Source organism: Malurus melanocephalus, unplaced genomic scaffold, assembly GCF_030028575.1.
Source record: "Malurus melanocephalus ecotype Western Australia unplaced genomic scaffold, MMel_1.1 scaffold_182, whole genome shotgun sequence".
NCBI lineage: Eukaryota > Metazoa > Chordata > Aves > Passeriformes > Maluridae > Malurus > Malurus melanocephalus.
Window position 1 is genome coordinate 992,289 of NW_026623414.1, and position 20,782 is coordinate 1,013,070.

General features: G+C 44.3%; 1 protein-coding gene across 4 annotated transcripts in view; it reads right to left on the reverse strand.

Moving 5' to 3' along the window:
- The window catches only part of ANO1 (anoctamin 1), a 72,868-nt gene that overhangs the window by 37,449 nt on the left and 14,637 nt on the right, over positions 1–20,782 (reverse strand). For all 4 annotated transcript variants that reach the window (XM_057373006.1, XM_057373007.1, XM_057373005.1 and 1 more), the window contains exons 2-3: positions 4,375–4,553; positions 1,550–1,876 (exon numbers count right to left, since the gene is read on the reverse strand). In XM_057373006.1, the coding sequence (XP_057228989.1) occupies positions 1,550–1,876; positions 4,375–4,482 (435 nt within the window). In that variant the 5' untranslated portion in view covers positions 4,483–4,553. The remainder of the gene's footprint in view (positions 1–1,549; positions 1,877–4,374; positions 4,554–20,782) is intronic.

Genomic DNA, 20,782 nt, shown 5'->3' on the forward strand with positions numbered 1-20,782 from the left:
AGCTGCAATTGGAGGATTCAGCCCCGATGTGCAAATGGACAAAAGTGAGAAAGGGTGAAAAACCCGTGAGCCATTGTCCATTGTGGGTGCAGCCCCTGGCTGGGCTGGGACTGCCCTGAAGGTCCCTGAAGGCCCTGCCATGAACAGAACTGCTTTTTATTCTCTGAATTTTTTCTGGCCTCTGTTTCAGGGTAGCTGGATTTAGCCATCACTACACGGACGTGCCCTCTGTGGAAGCTGATGTAAGTCCCTGWGCCTTGCTTTCATCCCTACACTTTCATCTCACGTGGTTTGGTGTCTCACACTGAAAGGACAGAGTTCCCTCTCTTTTACAGTGTCCTGGCTTGGCCCCCGATCCCTCCTGCATCATTTGAAATCCAATTTCATGTCACAGGTGGAACCTCCCACCTTGCAAAGGGTTTAAATAGCCATGGCTTGGCAYGGGCAGGCTCCCAGCTCGCTTCAGAAACCTCTGAGCTGGACAGAAAGTGATTCTGATTTTCACTGGGAGACAGGGCAGGGAGAGCTTTCCTTACATTGTATTTTAAATATATATATATATTACATATATAGAACATGTAAATGATATAAATGCCTATAGTTTGTGAGTAATAGGGGACAGATTAACAGTCTGTTCCCAGGTCTAAATGTTTACCTCAGCTTTCAGGTCCTGTAAATAAACCCAGCATAAATGTTTACCCTCTCTCTCAGCAGTCTGAGGCACATGGGCTGGGTCGGATCATTGTAACAGCTTTCTTTGAAATTAATACTGCTGTGTCTATTTCTACCGATCACACACTGGCAGCCCTCCACATACATCATTTTTTACACAGCCTAGCGGGCTTTTAATAGAATATCCTGTTTTCAGAGTGCAGGTGGAAGACGTTACAAGCTGTACTGTTCACGTCTAAGAATGGAAAGAGCAAACTGTAACCTGGACCCGTGTGCTCCAGCAGGAGCGTGGACCAGAGACTCCTGAACAAATTTAATTCTCCCCAAGCCTGTATTGAGGAATAGAGATGATACTGCCTGGATCTGATTTTTGGAGATGATACTGCCTGGATCTGATTTTTGTTTTTTTTTTAATTTTTTTTTTTTTTTTTTTTTTTTTTTTTTTTTTTTTTTTTTTTTTTTTTTTTTTTTTTTTTTTTTTTTTTTTTTTTTTTTTTTTTTTTTTTTTTTTTTTTTTTTTTTTTGGAATTACCAGTGATGCAAATCACTGGCACTGGTGTTCAGAGCCATTTAAGCCTCACTTCCAGCTACAACAACACGGCTGTGTTGCAATGGTGGATGTGCCACAAATCCTGGCCAAGAAATGTCAGAAACTTCACCTCRCTGGGGCATTTACAACACTGTGGCACATTCCAGGGTAGTGAACTAAATCAGTGGCTGAGGATGGCGCTGACTGACAGAACTGCAATCAAATTCTGCAAGAGCTGAGCTTGCACAACCTCAGGCAGAGCCAGGTTCCCAGGAGCAGCTCAGCCTTCCCCAGGACCTGGCCACCAGTTATCCCCTCTGTTTCCACCCATTTGAAACAGATCCTTACATCTTCATCCCTCTCCAGCTCCAGCCCGGCCTCCACAAGGTTCCCTTCGTACTCCTCCCTGCGGAACCTCTTGTCGTCCTCGTGGTAATCCACGTGGGGTTCGCCTTCCCCCATTTCCAGCTGCACACCCTTCCCTGGGAGAGGCTGGTCCTGCTTGCTGCTTCGGACACTGGAATCGTTCTGCAGAGCCCTCCTGGCCAGAGCCTTCCCTCCTGAGGATTTCTTGTAGTGGTACACCAGGATGTAATCCACTTTCCTCTTGCCATCTCGGAAGTAGAGGCCGTACTTGCAGTCAGCATCCGGATTCTTGGAGAGGGAGTTCAACAACTGGGAGCAGGGAATGGGGGTGTGGAGAGAAGGAGAGAGAAGAATGATGAATGTCACACCAACACAGRCACCAGACAGACCATCCTCTCCTGTCCGGGCTCTTTCTGCCCGGAGCACACAGTGCCCTCTCTCCAGAGAGCTGGCAGATGGGAGGAGTCCCCGCCATGCCACTTACTCTGAAAATTTTTGCAAGTTAACACCTTTACTTTTACTGATAGCCWGCTGGGGTTTTATTGGCCAGAAATAAATAGATTAAATGACTGGGATTTAATCTAATCACCAGCACACTGGCTCGTAAGTCAGCTACTTGGTGGGTTTGGTGTTCTCCTTCGGGGGTTAATCGCTGCTAATATCGCCTGTCCTTTTCCACTGTGACATCTGCAGCGCAGCCATCCTGACAAACAGATTGATATCGTGGGGAAATATTTCTCACTTMTCTTATCTCTCATTGCAAGTCCCTATCATCTGAGAAAGAGATCATCTTAGATACAGACTGAAGGGAGCCAGCTGGTCCTGCCACGGCCAAAAAAGAGCGTGGAAAGCAGCCAGGGAACCGGGATCACTGCTGATTGAGTTCACCACTTCTTTTTCCCACTTATAAAATCCATGTCACTATGCAAGCCGATGGTGGCAATGGCTTTGTTCCCAGCCTGAGTTAATGCTGGGTAAGCATTGCAAGATGCAAGWAAGGTGAGACTCAAAACATAGTTCCATTACCAAACATTTATCTGAAAACTGCACAGGGCAACTGTAGCAACAAACAAAAAAAAAAATGGTGCTAGCAATTAATTTATTTATAGTTCTATAACACTTCTCATGCATAATTCACAATTCTATCCCTGGAGATCCACGCAGTAGAAAAAAAAWAAGAAATAAAATTCAYTCAMAACTGGCATTTGTTTTTACAAAAAAATACTCACCATAGGAGTGSCTTTTCAATGACGAGGGAGCTTTTCTGGTTTTTAATTTTACAGAAGAATGTCCATCCTCCATARAAGGAAAAGGACTTGTGCTCCCAAAGAGAGTTGCAAAATGCTAAAATCTATTTGGGATGTGCACACCCAGTTATTGACTGGGTGTCACATAAAAGAGTAAGTGTAAGTTATTTTAGACAATAATGCTACCTGTTTCTCTCTCCTTTAGGATCTCATCCCTCTTTCCCATTTAAAACACATTCTTTGCACAAAATGAATAAATATATAATAAAATAATGCAGCATTAGGTGACACCACRGAGTTCACTCTGTCCTCTTCCCTTAATTCCCTTTTCCATTAAAACAGAGAAGGTTATTTAGCCATGCCAAACTCTTCAGGGCACAGGCTGTTCATGTTTGTGCCCTGTCTAGATATTCYCATTTAGTTCTTAAGCTTAACTTCGATATAAACTACTGCTTTCCAATTGTTTCATGATTAATGGCAGCTACCTGTGAGTTCAGAACATTTTTTGTTCAATCAAGCTGACAGTCTGCTTGTGGCAGACAACTCACTTTTGCAAATTTCTAYGGTAAGAAAATATCAACAAGTGCAACTAACTGTTGTATTTCATTTCTTTTAAGATATGCTGATCTTGCTAATTAATTAAATAGCAGTTTCTGAAAAACTGGGCTGAACCACCACTGTGGCTACTCCATAAATTTACTAATATGTGAGAATAGCTATATTCCCACTGTAAACAGGAAGCAAAAATTGGGTTCAGTTTTAAAGAAATTAATGGTCAGATTGTTTTAAGGAGGGGGTGCAAATGCTGAAAGGTACTTATGGCCAACGTTCTCTTACAGTTCTGCTGTGCTTCAATGGAGCTGCACTGACTTAGACCACATCAAGCTCATTTCTGTCTCATTCCCAGCTGAAGGGACAAGACATTTCAGTTYCACCCTAGCAGAAGGATTTTAACACCCTGACAGAATTATTCCTCGATGCTCCATCCTAATTTTAAGCACAAGCACAATAAATCCCATGTTGCTTTTTCTGGTACCTCTTTCCCCAGCAAATCTGTTGCATAGCCCACTCCACCTTAATAAACTTATTTTTATGTGTTAATTACATAACCAAGTCGTAATCATGCTGGGTATTCCTATCACCAACTCCCTTTAAAATCTGTGTTAAAGAATTTAACTGAGGTGTGATTAATCACCCTGTAAATCTGATCTCTGTTGTGTGYTACAGGAGATCAGTTTAATGTTACCTATGTTAACAATGGCTTTTGCATGGAATTTTAGGCATTCTGTCCTGTTCTCTGCATTGGCAAGAAGATGGAAAGGTTCTTCTCTCTGAGAAGAGTCAGCCTCTTTTTTTGCTACAGGTTAAACAAGGTTCCCTTTCTCACACCAAGAACAACCCCCACCATGTCAGCACGGACCGTGGCAGGTGGAAATCCTTCCCAGCACCTTGGAAAGGCAGAGGGAGAGGATTTCAGAGCACCCTGCGAGTGGAAAGGATGAGAAATAAGCTGAGGGGTGAATGCAGTGAGCAGGTTTGGACACTCCAGTGGTCACTCACTGTGCTCTCGTGCTGGTCATAGCCAATGTCCTCGATGGCTCGGATGTTGATGATGTGGATGCCCTTCTCCTCAGCAGGCAGACAGGAGTATTTCTTGTTCACCCTCATTCCTATCTCCTCTGGAGCCTCGCTGAGATCTTCTGGCAGGAAATCCACCCCATGAAACTCGCTGTCTGCGTCTGGGAAGAAAGGGAACAGTTTCATCAGGACACTTTAATCCCAACACTTGCTCCTCCCAGAGCCACCCAAAAGCTGAAACGGATCCTGTTCCTGCCTTCTCCTGCCAACGAGCCCTTGGGCAGGGCTCCCACCCCTTCTCCCTGCTCAGCTTTCCCCAGCCTCTTCAGCCCTACCTGGGTCTCCTCCTCCTCCAGAGGCAGAGGGCTCAGCTAACTTTTATCCTGCACAGGTGTCTCAGGATGTTTTTACTCTGTCTGCTCATGGCATGATTGTATTTCTTGGCAAGAGTGGGAAGAGAGGAGGGAAAAGAGGAAAATTGTTGGTGAGGATAGGTGCCATGGTGCTCTCCCCTTCCCAGGAGGCATTTTCTCCTTTAACAGGCAGTTGTTCATGCTGAAAAACTGACTCAAGGGCTTCCCCTCAAGAACCTACATCCTGCATCTGCCACACTGAACCATTCTTATTCCAGTAGTCTGAGGGGTTCCTCCCTCTCAGCCTGCTTCTGATGAGAACATCGGAACTGTTTCCACTTTCTGTTTAAGCATATAGACAGGCTAAAGGATTTAATGAAACCATTCCCCTAAAAACTGAGAAACCAGCTAAGCGACAGAATGCAAGCTGCTGTTTGCACATGGGCACTTATGCAAGCATAAGTGAAATAAAATACTGCAGCATTGTACCTTTTTTTTTTTTTTTTTTTTTGAAACCACACTGAAGCAGGACTTGCTTGTCTAAAGAGAGAAGATAAAGCAAGGATTGTAGAATTTATGGATACTAAATTGGCTTTCCCAAACAACAAAAAYACGCAACTGAATTCCCTGTCTGGGTCTGGCTGAACTTCAGGGATGATGTGGAGGGAAGAGACAAGGAAAATTTCCAGCATATCTGCAGGTGATGTGAAGCTGAGGAGCAAGGCTGCCTCTTCAAGGGGGTTTGGCAGGTTGGAAAAATGGAAATCCAAGAAAGTATCCTACTCATGTAGCCCAAAGAGGGGAAGGCAGATGAGGGAGCTCCATTCCTGCCTTCAGCCACCAGCTGAACCGGTGCAGACACAGCAGGGCCAGGTTCTGCTCACAGGGCATGAGAAAAGGGTGGGAGGATACAGACATCAGCAGCAATGAGGGAAATCAGGACCAAACATGAAAAAAAACCCTCAACTCTAACAACAGCAATGATCACGCGATGGGGAAGGAACCAGGGAAGCGACAAATTCTCCATCCATCACTGGAGAAGGTCAGAGCTTGACCACACCTGGCCCCAAGCAAACTGACCCAAGGGTAATGTTGGAAGGACACTGCAGGAACCTGTGACTTTGTGGGGACCTGCAGCCAGCAGGGACAACACCCTGCAGCAGGCAGAGGAGGAAGCCTTGGCACATCTCCTGAGCTTACCAGAGAAAGATAAACATCATTGTTATGAAAGCCACRCTTCTGTGGAATTTGAGTTGTGCTTCCCTGGAACTTGCCAACAGCACAAGTTTGGGGGGTCTCCATTTCAGTTCGGGGCAATCTGCTGCCTCGAGCTGCTTCCAGAGGAACTCCAGGGCTCTTTGCCATGCTCACCTCACCACAAAACCTGGGCAGCAATSACCCAACTCATGTGCACAGTAGTARCACCCCCACCTTGGCACACCTGGGCTGCTGCCCTTGCTTTTCTCTAAAATGCTCCAAGAGCTCTCCCAGAACAGACAGCGCTCACGAGACCTTGGGGCAGCATCACCAAACTCAGTGAGCCACTGGAACAGCAATTTGTAACAGTTAAAGAAGCCTCTTTTAGGGTAATAGATGCAGCCAAAAATGTGCTGTCTCATGGGAGCAGCTTTTTACGTTTTACGTTTTTATGTTTTACGTTTGTAAGAATCCCCCACATCTGTAGGGTCTCCCTTTCCCAACACACACAGGCAGACACGGGCAGGGTCCCTGAACGGTGGGGATGGAAACAAAGACGGGCAGCTGCAGAATCCCCTGYACTCAAACCTGTATTGTATGGCTGTAAAACACCCACAAAATAATACGGCTTTTGGAACTTCACAAGCGTAGCAACCTGCATTTTTATCTGGAAGGATGCCTGAAACAACTTTATAGAAGCAATGCTGTAAAAATCCTCTCTTGTTTTCTCATTTTCACATATGTACATGGTAAAACCCAGGGACTCCAGCACGTCACAGAGGATTCCAGAAGAGAAGCACCTTTCACTGGCTGTGAATCTGAATCACGGACCTGTGAACTGGAAATTGCCACCTTAGAAATCCCCACTGGGATGGAGAAGGCTCAGAGGAGACAATCCCAAGCCTYCCTGAGGCCAGGCCACCTCCCTGTGCTCTGTGCTGCTCTTCCAAGCAGCGTTTGCTGAGTCCCAGCACAGAGCTCAGATGATTCAGCAGCACGGTGCAAGCCCAAACCGTGCCCCCGACACAAACAGAGATTTACAGCTCTGTTTACACATCACAGCCYGGCAATATTGGAAAGAACAAGGGCTTTGGGTAGGCAGTGAATCACACAATTCTGGTTTATTATGGCTACTGGAAAATATGGGAAATGGGGAGAGCTTTCTTGATATAATCTTCATTACGCCAAGTTTGCTTTCTGCCCTTAAAGGTGATGTCAGCATTTAATACTAAGTTAAAGCCATCCAAACCACTTTGGCAATTACAAACACCCAGGGATTACAACCACTTTGCTTGTGTTGATTTGGCAGAGGTCAAAGCCTTCTGATGCAGAAAAAAAAACCTCCTTTTCACATGGAGCAGAGTATTTTAAAACCATGAATATTTTATGCTAATCATGTTAAACAAAGACAATAATTTAATTTCAGAATAAATCCATGTTCAGAATTATTTATGGCAAGACAGTGGCRGTAAGGTGAGGAGTGCAGAGAACAYTRATGYCYTAATTCAKCCAGAGTGATGTCCTAATATCTTTGTTGGGAGCTGAAAGAGGAGAGCACTGTGGAAACTGCTGGTTTTGCTGCCTTCTAATGCTGACTAACCCTCTCTCTTCGGTTTATTAAGCAGAAAACACTACAACAAAGACTCAAAGATGCACTCCATGTATTTCAACACAGTCATAAAACCAATCCTCCCTTTCTCCTCTGCATCCACAGCTGATGTTGTTCAAAACCCYATGGATTYTGAGTCAGCAGAAGTCCCAAATGTYYSTGGAACACAGACTCAAGCCCATGCTTGAGTCTCTTACTCTGAACAGGAAAATACAGGAAACAAGACTGAAATAATAAAGMAACCCCTCAAACTCTTTAAAAATCRTATTCACACAAGGCAACTTATAAGGAAACACCCTGCACTAGTTCTAAAGTGAGCATCATCAAGTCAATATGAGTATATCTAAACAAATAAACAACTAAAATATTTCCCTGTTCAATCTGAAACCAATAATGTCACTGAAGCTGCCTTCCCTTGTTTTCTTCCCTCTTTTCTTTTTTTCTTTTCTTTTTTTCCTCTTGTTTTCTATTTTAGGGAGTATGTTTAAGAAAGAGGTAGAACAAAAAGAGTCACCAAGAACTCTGAGTTGGCTGTCCCAGCTGTTCTCAMCAGGGAAGCAGCAGGAGAGTTACAACGCCATGTGATTCAAAGCTTTTAAATGCCCACATCCTTATCTTTTTGCTTTATACCAACTATGATAGAATTCAGAAYGAAAAATTAAGAATCATGTGGGTAATGAGGAATTAATATCAAGAAAGTCATGCACACACACAAAAATACATATATCCTAAAAGAAATACAGCCTATAAATAAAGGTTTAATATTTGTTTGTAATATGCTCCTTCTGCAGCAAAAGCATTAGTGCATGCCATCTGTTGGACACCTTTTGGATTTAGGTTTTTTTTAAGAAAAGGTTCGGTGAGACGCTGAGATCAAACGCTTGAGCGGGGTTTTTCTTGCTACATATTGCCCCCTAGCAGCAGCATCTTCCTTCAGCGCGTCCTCACCCGTTCCGGCACCTCCCGGATCCCAAATCCCGAGCTAGGGCTTAACCCTAAGAATTAAAAAAGGATAATTCTAACAAGCGACTCACCTTTCACTTTCTCCCCCCACCTGATCTACCCCAAGGCTGTCCGGTTTGGATCCCAAAATCCCTGGAAAAGCGAGGCGAGGAAAGCGGCGGGCGGGCTCCGAGCGCTCCCCCAGCGCAGCGGGTCCCGTTCCCAGCGCAGGGTCATTGTCATTGTCACTCCTGCCGAACCCAGGAGCCGTGCCCGGGAATGCCAGCGAGGATGCTGCCATGCCAGCGAGGATCCCCGCYGCTGGCAAGGAGGGCAGTGCTTTTTTTGGGAGGCTGACACCTGTTTACGAGGCGCTGGCCCCGGACCAGCAGCCCGGGCAGGAGCCGCGGYGCTCTCCAAGGAACACCCGCACACGTCCCCAACTTCTGTTCTGCTCCAAATCCCCACATCTGGCGCTGATTAGCTCCACATCTGGGGCCAGGGGATGGAAATTTTCCCTGTTTTCTCCAGCTGTGAGCAGCCAGATGTTGCCYGTAGCTGTGCTGCTTGTGCAGAGGCAGCAGGTTTCGCTCATATCTGGCAGGAAGAGGGCTGGAAAAGGCCACCCACCTGCCCAAATGTAACACTTTTGGGGCTGTTGACACCTCCTGCCCATCCTTTCAGGGATGTTGACACCTGTCCATCCATCTGCAGAAAGGTGAGCGCCTTCCTTTCATCTTCCCTAACACCAGGACATTTTGGAACTCCCCCATCTTCTTTCACTTTTCCATTTATTTCAAACTCGCAGCCTAGGTCTGTGSTGGTTATTGCCTTAATGAATCAAACACGATGCTATGACCCAATCCATTAAAAAAAACCAAAACAAACCAAAACAAAAAAACCAGCTCAAACAGTGAAATAAATCTTGGATTCCATGGGCAGTCTAGAAATATTTTCAAAGTGGGATGACCTTGATGTACCTAACGCTGACAATTCACTCTGGATGGCAGAGCCTGCTCAGACACTTTGTGTCCGGGGTTTGGGAGTCACAGGGCTGGAAAAACTTCAGCTCCTGGCAGGATTATCTGGATGATCAGCTGGCTTAGCACTGTTTCTCACTGCTGAGAATGGTGGGTCTCTGGGGTGGGGCTGCAGCTTTCCTGGAAGGCTGTYTGCAGCTTTGAAGTTATTGATCTATTATTATCATCAACGCATCGCAAGCAGGTTAAAAGGACACACAGCTGTGACATCATTTTTATTTCTGCCCGTCTATTTTTGTTTTTAAAGATTTATTTACCCTGTTTGCAGGATGCAGGCCTGGGCTTGAACGCTCCTGGTTTGACACAAGCCTTGTGAAATGTAAAAACAAACAGCAAAATCAACTAAAAYCTGCCACGCTAAGGAACATTTTGAYTGAAATGGCATTTTCAACAGCRTGTCATAGACCAAAAATTACAAATTCAACCATAACATTACTGCCTGTTTATTTAGACCACATGAAATCTGGAATTTCATAAAAACACAGAAATCACCCCCCCCCTCCATCCAAAGGCAAATTTCATATTTTCTACCAGAACTACCACCTACTACTTAATGGTCTGTTAAGTAAATCTGTTTTCACATTTATTTCTAATACACCAAAATTGAGCACTTTTCTGACTCCAGAAAAATATTATTTATTTCTGTTGTTATTGCAAAAATCAGCACTCAAACTATGCCCAAGGCTATGGTGAAAACAAAACTGGATATGTGAGAGCCACTGAACCCATGCTTTGTGAATCCTGCTAATTGTGTTTTGAAGGGTTACAATGCACATTATTTTTGCTTTTGTGTTCCAAGGGAAGGCAGTTTTTATCAGTGGGAGAAGTAAGATGAAAGGCAAAAATTACTGAAAAAAAGATTATGATGGGTTAATTGGTATTATTGGGATGGTGGGTACTCAAAACTCTCACCAGAGTCTAAATATAAAAGAAATCTAAATACATTTAAAATATGAAGTATGGTTTTCTTCTTTTTTATGAAGGCTGAAACAAAAGAAATATATACCAAATTTACACCAGACTTGGGAAAACGAGGATCCAAAAATTCCCAGTTTTACCCTAAAATCTCAGTCACGGACTGCAGCCTGGGGCTGAGGCCATGGCCCAYGTGCTGCCTGCCTGCAGAGCTGCTCTTTATCCCTGAGGTTTTCCTGTTTAAAGTCCTAATCTGGAGACATTTGCACTGGTGTTTACATTTCCATGCAAAGCCACCAGGGTGTTGGGGCTGCAGCCACGGGTGTCTGGGAAGGCTTTGCTCACCTGATAAAGAGGGCTTGGGCCAGGGGCAGCRTTCAGGAGCTGATTTCCAGCATCTCAGCTGCCAGAGGCGGTCACTGGGGCAGGGCTGGGCTCCACCTTGTGTTCCTGTGTGTTTTCTGGGAGTGCCCTGATGGGTGGGGTTGCTGTGGTGGGTGATGTCCAGCCACAGCCTCCCCCTCCGTGCTTTGTGGGGATATCAACCCAAATCCTGCCCTGAGCTAAAGCCTGGCCCTCCCGAGTTTCCTTCATAGCCCTGGAGTTTAAACYTGGAGCAACACTGGTGTGTGACAGTGAAGGGGCAAGTTCCATCAGTAGCTGGAAGAATCTCCCTGAGCAAGGGAATGCGAATCAATAAMTGGGAAAAGCTCGACTGACTCCTGTCTGACTATGGGAATGCCCTGCATTCCCCAGTCCTGAGGAACTGAGCTGAGGCACAAGTGTCAATGCCAGGCACTCTGCTCCTTGTTTTTYAGAAAGAGCTGAGATCTGGGAAGGTGCCATGCCAGCCCTCCTTGTGCCAGGGGACGCAGAAACGCATGCTGCAGGAAAACAGGATACTCCTGCTCGGGATTCCCAGAGATCCCATCTCGAATGGCAGAATTCTTGGAGTAGAAAGCTCATCCATCAGCAAAGACAGCTCCCCACAGGGCCAGCAAGAGGAAAGCTTGAGCCAGGCTCACCAAACCTCCTCCTTAAGGAGCTTCTGACAGTGTTTATTATCTGATACATTCTCATACCAAAGGAGCAGTCAGGATCCTGAGTGTAAACARCCGCTCCAGGGGGTTTGGAACATGGGACAGGCCTGCTAATGAAGCTGGRTTATCCAAAGGTAATCCACATTTCCTGCCCAAAAACAAAGGAGAGGAAATTGCCATGGAATTGCWCTCACCTGTGCAATGGAAAGAAACAGAGCGTGGAGTGCTCCGTGGCTGCTGCAGGTGCTCGAAGGCAGCTGGGCCAAAATCTCTGTCCAAATATCTAAATTTCATTCCTAACTTGTTCCTGTTTGTTCTGCAGCAGCACCTTTCCAAAAGGAGCTCAGAATCCAGCCCAGAGGTGTGGGCCTTAAAGAGGCAGATTTCTGTGTCACCACATAGGTGCTTAACACTGCTCCCCCCAAAAACAACCCAACAAACCACACCACAAAAACCTAAAAGAGACCTATTTTGAAAGATCATTATGCTCAGCTGGTGCATAAACAAGGGCATCTTGGCAAAACAAAAGAGATGTCCTACCAAAAAAAAAAACAACCAAAAAACAAAACCCCAAACAACAACCCCCCCTTCCCAAAATAAACCCAACAAAAAAAGCAACCAAAAAAAGACTTTTTTGTAATTGCGATGATCATGTAAAGCACAAACAAAAACAGAAATAATAAAGGGCAACTCCAGCCCGGTATTTTATTTTAAAAAGTGTGAGATAGGATTTTCCCTTCTGCCTTCTTTCTGTCCATTATTCTTTGAGAAATCAMCCCCAGAAAGAGCATCACTAAACAATCACATGGATCACCAGAGGGACATCATTCTTCCCAGGACAAACCCCCAATCCTCTCTCTTTAGCACCAAAAAAGAAAACTTCTCCATTAAGGAAACAACTCTGAGCACCACAAATGTATGGCCCAAACAGCAAACCTAGAAACTGTAGATTTTCAAGCAGAATGTCTTTTCTGWAGCAAAATACTCTGTTAATTCCCAAACTGCAGCAGTTCCACCACAAAACAGCCCCAAATTTATCACAGGCACATGGTCAGTGATGGGCTGCACAGAGATATTCTGGGTAAGAAAGGAAACAGCAGCTCCTGCCAARAGCAGGCACTGGACATCAACACAGAGAGAAAAGGAGAAAATATTATTTGTTTTCATATTTCCTGAGAAAGACATTGAAGATGAAGATGTTGTTATTTACACAGGGTCAAGGTCTCATCCTACAATTTAGGAAAGGAATTTATTTTCCCYTAAAGTGTGATTAAGTTTATAAGCTTAAGACAAGTTTTGATTGTGGGTTTTTTGTGTTTTGGTTAGCGGAAAAATATTTCACTTTCTGTCTTCTCTTTTTTTTGGGAAAGGAAAATGTGCTGTTCATTTATCTGGTAAATGTTTATCCTTTCTGTGTTAAAAACCCCGAAACAATAGAATAAAATGGAATTTAACTTTAATATATTACTTATCTTCAAGCACTGAAACACTCAGAAAAACAAGACTCTGCATGACAAAAAAGCCCCTTGTTTTACCAAAACGTTTAGAAAAGTAATTTTTTTGGATACACTAAAGGACAATATCTGTTATTCCATAAACTTTTTCAAAACACATTGTAAATGGCTATTTGCAAACTTTATTGCTTTTTAATAGAACATACTCTGTGCTCGTGGGTTTGTAAAACCAATATACAAAACATTTTTGTCAGCTAGGATTCTGGTCTCACGAACAGTCTCTACAATTTCAGGTTTTTGTTGTTTTTTTTTTAATATTAAAGCTATTTGTAAATTATCTGGAAATTACTGATTTTAAAACTGCAATAAATGTATTGCTAATGAAGAAAAAGAAAAGTTCTGCCTGCAGTGATGATATCAGTATGGGTATTTTTAAGGAAGAGAGGGCGACTAGTAAAATAAAACAGAAGGTGTTGCAGTTCTGAGTGATTTCAAACCCGAAATCACTTGCTGGCAATGCCCTTGAATCCTTCTTTACCAACCTTTGGGATGTCTGGGCCTACAGCAGTTGCTGGTTTCTATTATCATCTTACACAATGCATTTTTTGTGTTTGAGGGACATACAATATTTAAAACATTTKAACCGGTTGCAGGGGATGAAAATAATCCATCTAACGGTGTAAATTTTTGTTTTCACGCTGTCAGAGTCCAGCCCCATTCAGGATCAAGGCATCCTTCCATGAGGGAAGGATGGACAGACCTGTCTCATCTACTTATTTTCTTTACCTGATTTGAACACCATTTTTTTGGTTTAGACAAAACCAACCCTTCTTTCCTGAAAACTCTCATCTCTTCACTATATTCCTTCACAAATTATTTACAACTCAGACCAACAGTTTGAATTCTTTATGCCTYTTCCCCCTGCAGGCTGATTTTTGCCTATCCTTGGGACYAAGGAGAGGCAGTTCAGTGGATGCCACCACAGCACAGCTCCAGGCAGCCCAACAAAATCCTTCATGGAAATTTCACTGCACAAAGCCAAGGRTCTTCGATGAACACCCCAGAGTGGAACAGCACAAAATTATCTTTTAYGAAGGGCTGGATGCTCCAGTGGGACTGAAAACTGGAGCAAGTGTCAATGAAGGTATGATTTGACTCCACCCAAAGCTTTTGGAGTGCCAAAAGGGGAAAAGCTGTCACTCCTGAACAGGATGTTCCAGTGGAAAAAAACCCATCACCACACCTACTCCATCCCATGTAACAAYTCCCACAGCGTGCCATCGGGATCTCCCCAGGCCAGAAAACACCCAGTGCTCACCCTGATAATCTTTGTACTTGCTAATGAACCATCAGGCTCCTTCTCAGCCCAGACCTTTCAAACAAGGTTTAAGAAGCCAGGCACCAAAAAMCAGCCATCTGCAGAAAAATCTGTAGCTGAAATGCTGCTTTTTGTGGTAAAGCAATGACTTGCTGGTTGGACAGAAAGGGACACTTGTGATCATGAGCCCTTGAAGCACTTATATCCTGTTTGGCTCYTCTCCTTGTGCCTATTTATTTGGGAAATGGATGGTGTGATTCCCAGAGGTTGGGATGCTCTATCACTCACCCACGTCAATAAACAACTCTGTTTAAATATGGAAACACTCTAGCAGCACAACCAAAGGCACTTCTTGTGCTGCTGCTGTGCCTCAGGKWAAAAAAARRRGGGGGRAAAGGRRTCTTTTGGTGAGGACAGCCATTTATCTTCTATTAATTCACCAGCACCACTGGGGCACACACCACGCTGCTGGAAAATTCACAAATTGTACTTYACCGATGCACTCGGACAGATAAAATTTCCCAGCTGTAGTGACCTTTGAGAACTCTGCCCTTGTGAGTGAATTCACTCCCAGGAGCAGAGCAGCCACGCTGGTGGTGTCCCCATGGGACACATCCTCGTGAGGCAGCGGCTGGAGGCTCCAGCTGGGATCCTAYGCTCCTAAAATGCCCCAAAATCCCACCGCTGACACGGGGCCCATCCTGCCCTGGAGCTGGACACTCCTCTCTCTGGGTAAGGATTTTATTGGCTGAACCATTTACTGACAGCTCTGCTTGCCCCTTAATTTGCAGCTGCCAAAACCAAGCCTGTTCTTCTCATGTCCCAATGTTGCCTTTCTGTTGGTCTTAGAATTCTGAGACAGACATGGTTAAGGGGATTAAAGGGTTKTACCTCAGTGTTTAATAGGATCCTGRGTGCACAGCTCTTCAAGGTGGAACAYGTYGAGACACATCCCCRTWTAACAAATGTACAATTTTTATAGACGTCGCAAATTAACGTATCTGCGTAGAATCCCCCAGTAAGAAACTTAATAATAAACATTAATAAATAAAGTAATGTCCTCCTATTCTAAAGAATCCTCCCCTGRCTGAGGCCAGAATCCAGTTTACACAATATGTAAATAGAGAGAAGRTTTCAACCAAGGTTGGTCCCAAGGATAGGCAAAAATCAGCCTGCAGGGGGAAAAGACATAAAGAACTCAAACTGTTGGTCTGAGTTACAAATAATTTCCGAAGRAATATARTTAAAAGATGAGAGYTTTCAGGAAAGAAGGGTTGGTTTTGTCTAAACAATAAATGAACTAAAAATCTACCCCTTCATTACCCACTTTCCCCATYCTACACTGGATGGTCAAGAAGCCAAAGGGCAATGAAGAGCAAATAAAGCACACAARTGATTAATTAACATTTAAAACACTAAAAGGCAGTCCTTAGAGATGAGGTTCCAAAGCAGAGATTCATACCAGGGCAATGGAGGCAAAAAAAAAATTAAAATAAATAAATATATAAATAAAATAAAGCGAAACTATTTTTGTAATGGTACTTGAGAAATTTATGAATGGGATTCTGTGATGTGGTTGCCCGAAATAGCCAAGATTTGGACATGGTGACCCCAGGAGTTCCCGAGAACAGCTGGCACCGAGGGTTTCCCTCTGTTCCTCTCCTGTCAGGATGGGCTTTTCCCTCCGAGCCACAAACAACATCCAGMATTAACAGAGGGAACCTCAACCTGGGCCAGGGGTGCCAAAATTGCCCCACAACAACAAAAACTSCACCCAGAAACCCAAAGGGAGCTTTGCAAACCCCGCTGGCCAAATGCTTCTCTTCCTCTCCTTCCTTCCAAGATGCATTTCCCTGAGTTCTCTTCCATTTTTGTTGCCTTCCTCTCAGCTTTAGGCTGTCTGCTACAAATTTTTCTTGYGAGAAGATGCTTGAAACAGGACAAAGATAGTGCAGGTCAGGCTTTTCCAGCCCCGAGCAGTGTTACCACATGTTCCCAACACAGAGATATTGTGGATTTATGTTCGGTTTATGAGTCCTAGAGCTGCTCTGAGGAGCTGCCATTGAACTGGCTGATTATTCCTGCCCAGATGGAGCATTTTGCACTTGTCTGCTTCTCATCCCCAGCCCTGGGAGCACACCCTTTTCCAGGAAGATAAGCAACAAGAAGTCTGCTTTAACTATTAATGCAAGATTTAGGGCTGCTAGTCCCAGATCCAAAACTCCACCGTCACAAATGCAGAAATCTGAAGGGTGAGCAGACTAATTCGACGGGTTCAAGTTTCAATAAATTTTTGGTGGGGCAATCTGTCATCAGCAGGCTTTATTTTAGATCTATTATCTATTATCATGGCCCTGCCATGTCCAGCCTAAAGTTGGCATGGAGGAGCCGAGCTGCCATTAACCCATCTGGGTGTTTTTACTGAGGAATTTGATAGAAATACAAACTGTCTGTGACCCTGCTCAAAGCAAATGAAACCAGGACTTTTGAGTGGCCTGATACTACACAGATCCACTACCTAAAGCTGTGGAATCGGGGCAAAAGTTTGGTTTTTAYGCAGTAAAACTTAGGAGGAGTAAAACTGGAGGAGATTCTTCTCTGTAAACAYGAGAGCACATCTGATGTGGAGATCAAAAGGAGAACTTACACTAATTACACCGAAAAACAATCAGTGCTCCAGAAGAGATAATAATGAGAAATGAACACTTGCAGGAAACTTTGATGTACTTCTTAGATAACTGTGGTACTTTCAAACTGGATGCAGTTCAAACATTTAAAACATGTCACTCTGAGATCTACATTTCAGATTGAGAATGTGTTGATGCACAAGTAGATTTTAAAATAAACACAYGGTGGAGCAGAGCACAAACACGGATTAAAATTTTTAAAAAACTCAAACCCCTGCTCTTCAGTTAAAACTCCCCTGTTGAAAAGGCTTTAAAACCACTTCTCCTTCACACAAGCGAAACCCAAATGCAAAATTTTACTGAAATAATTGTTAATAATTCTGTTTGCAGCCTGGATTGGCGGAAGTGCTGTTGACTCAGTGCAATTTGAGTCACGGGCACAGCCCAGATCATGCTGCCACCTCCTGCTCCCACCTCMTGAATAAGAGCCCTTATTTATTAAAAATAACCAAACAACCTGGAAATAAGCAAGCACAACACTAAGGGYRAAACGTGTCAGTCCTGATTAGGGGAACACAAGGCTGGGGATATTTCAGCAGGCTATCTGTCCAGTGAAGATGGGCAGGTCTGGCTCATTGCTGACTGAATTGTAGGACCAAGCTGAAAAGGATTTCCCAAAGCATCAGTGTCCCAGTAGTGACAGGATGAGGAATAACAGCACAAAGCAAAAGAACAGAAATCTGGAGCTTCTCTAAATGTACCCTTTTTTTCTTACACTCCCATACAGCAGTAAAATATTTTGCTGTAACTCTCCTCACCAGAAAGTCACCCTAAAAAAAGAAAAGAACTAAAAAGACAGCTCAAGACAAAACGAAAAAGACAGCTAAACTTTTTCTAAGAGTGCAAATGAATGAAATATGTGAAGACAAAAGCCACCACAGGGAGGGAAAAAATCCATTCCACCAGCACCATCAATTCCTCGATTAACACAAGAAATAATGTCCATGTGATACACTCCATTTTCACTCTGCAGCCGAGCCACRGAAACTGAGTTTTCACAGTATCATGATGCGACTTTTGATGGGCATCAAAAAACATATGATAGTCTTCAAAATACCCTAAAAATTCAGAAATRCTATTAGCAACAAAAACTATTCCCCCCCCCCCACATTTCCTATTTATATCTCCTGTGTTCTTAAACTCAAAATTTCAATAAAAGTCCTAGCTGGGGCATGGAGAGCACAACTAGAACAGGTCTGTGAGCTCCATGAAAAAATTAACATARATTTTCAGAACACTCTCTATGCATAAACTCCAAGGCAGCTCTTGCTGCCAGGATTACCCTTCAGGAGCAATCAGTGCCAGCACCTATCGGACTGTTTATGGAATTGGCCATTGAATTAAAACCCTTTGGAGGATGGAGAGGTGCCCGTGGCTCGCCCATCACCACACGGTTTGAATTGCTGTGCTCAAGGGGCTCTAGGAGTGTGTGTGACAGCTCCAGGGATGAGCACAACACATGGAAAAGGCCTTGAACAGGGCTGCTCAYGTGCCCTGAGTGACACCCACRCTCCAGGAACTGCAGCTTTCCAAASTGAAGYGAATTAACYGYGCTCYTCGTTAGCCCAGCCAACCTTAAGGACATTTGAAGCGAGCCAGGCATCACGGGGAGCCTGCAKTGAGCTGCAGGCACACATGGGCTCRCTGCCACCAGAATGTCCTGACACGTGTCCATCATGTCATTCCCAGAGCAGCTGCTGCAGTCRGAGTGTTTGATTACCGGGATTGAGCTCTGGGAGCCCAGCACTGCTCCAGCTCTGCGGGGCTGTCACGGCGGGCACCGCTCGCCCCGGGTGAAAGARCGGGGCTGTCACCCACAGGGTGGGTCCTTCCTGCTGCCCACTCCGTCTGTTTCCTGCTGGACTTCATCCCCTGGCCTTGGAGAGATTTTGGTGCTCCTGGAGCTACCCAAAGACGTGGCACATGAAATCCAAACGCGCACCACAAACGCAAACATTGGTTTAACGCGTCCTTTCCTTAAGGGGCAAAGCAAACAGCTCTTATTTTATTTTCAGGGTGCAACAGCAGCTGGCACTGAGGAAAACAGAGGCAAAACTACTTTTCTAAAGCCCTTTCCAAAAGCATTTTCCATCTGCATGCTGGATGATGGACCGTGCCCACACACTGTGTGATTCTGGGAGCAGATTTCAGGGATTTTGCATTTCTGYAGCAGTTGGGAGTCAAACATTTTCCAGCCCGTATTTCTTTCAACCATTTACCTGCCTGCTGCTTACAGAAATATCAGAAATMCTACAGTTTATAACTCCTAAGGTCCAAATTCATTATTTGAACATATAAATCTGCTGAGACAATGTGCATCTTCTCCTCTATCCTAAAAAAAGGGTTCCTGGGGCCCACACAGCAAACTCCCAGACAGCAAGTGCTGTTCACATGGAAATGTTAAAGTGAAGAAACAATATCAGAGTGCCTCCTATGTTTATAATTATAGCTTTAATAACATTCCACCTCCTTCCTAATTTTTCCTTCAGGTTCCATTTTTGGCCTGTTCTCAGTGACAGCCTCTCCCAGGCATTTCCAAACTACAACACATACTTGGGTGAGCTATCAATTTCACTCACTCCAGACTGTTTTTTCACTTGATGGAAGCATTTATTTGTCCTGGTGGGGCTTTACAAGTTATTCCCTTGTAAAGAACACAGCACTTAAAGGATAAGTGCTCTCAGAAAGGTTTAGCAGGTTTTAGATATCCAGGTACGCACCCATCTGTTAACTTTTTGATGGGTTCAAGTTTTACATGGATAGAGGAAGGAATGACAGGGCTGAAGTYTTCAGGTATAAGATTTTAGAGTCAATTGGAGTGGAATGAAATAGCAGRGGCAGGTCCAAGCAAAGGTGAAGGCTCTGTGTAGCAGACTCAATCAATAAATGATCGATCAAGTGTTTAAAGAAGAGAATGCTGAGGAWGGGGCAAAACCTCCTGATGAGCCAAAGCTGGCATTGCTGTGAGGTCCCTGCTGCTAAAACCACACACAATGGCRAGCAAAGCACTTTGGGGATGCAAGAGTTCAGAAATGCTGCAGTTATAACTCTAATGGGCCAAGTCACCATTTWACTGGATAAATTCAGCGAGGCAAGATGGGTCCTTTCCTCTGTTTTTAACACAGTTCCTTGAGCCTATCTCACACTGCTGAACACCATGACCAAAATACAGAGAATGAGATGTGAAACCCTTGTTCACACAAATTTTGACAAATCCTCAGTGCAAGACACCAACCAGAGCAGAGCCTGTTGGATKCAGGAAAGACTTTTGACATGTTKTTACAAACACAGCCTCTSAAACCACACTTTACCAACCAGTGTGGAACTCGGGAGTTATAAATTGGAAAGAAAACACTTCAGGGGTGGGTTATRCTCCCCCTGTTTGGGCTCAGACTCCTTGCCTCCTGCTCAGACATGCCTGGAGGCAGCCTGGGGCTCGCTGGAGATCCAGCCTGGTTTCCCACAGTGAATTTCTGTGCCCTCCAAACTGGGTGAGTAAATATTCCCATGCCTTATCTATTGATTGCACCGCAGATGTAAAACAAATCAGGCTGTGTAAAACGAGAAGCTGGAAAAGAGAGAGATCGCCCAGATCTACCCACTTTCAACRGCTTTAAAAAAAGATCCTTCACTCCCAGCTCCAAGAGCACAGCACAGGCTGAGGGATGGGAATGGGGGGCACATCCCCTACAGCCAAGGAGATGGACAACTCCAACAGCATCCATTGCTTCCTTCCCAGATACACCCAGCTACTTACCCCAGAGCCCCAAACTTATTTTTTTAATGAAAAAGGGAAAATATTTTTAAAAACCCCCAAAAAAGGGAAAAAAACCCA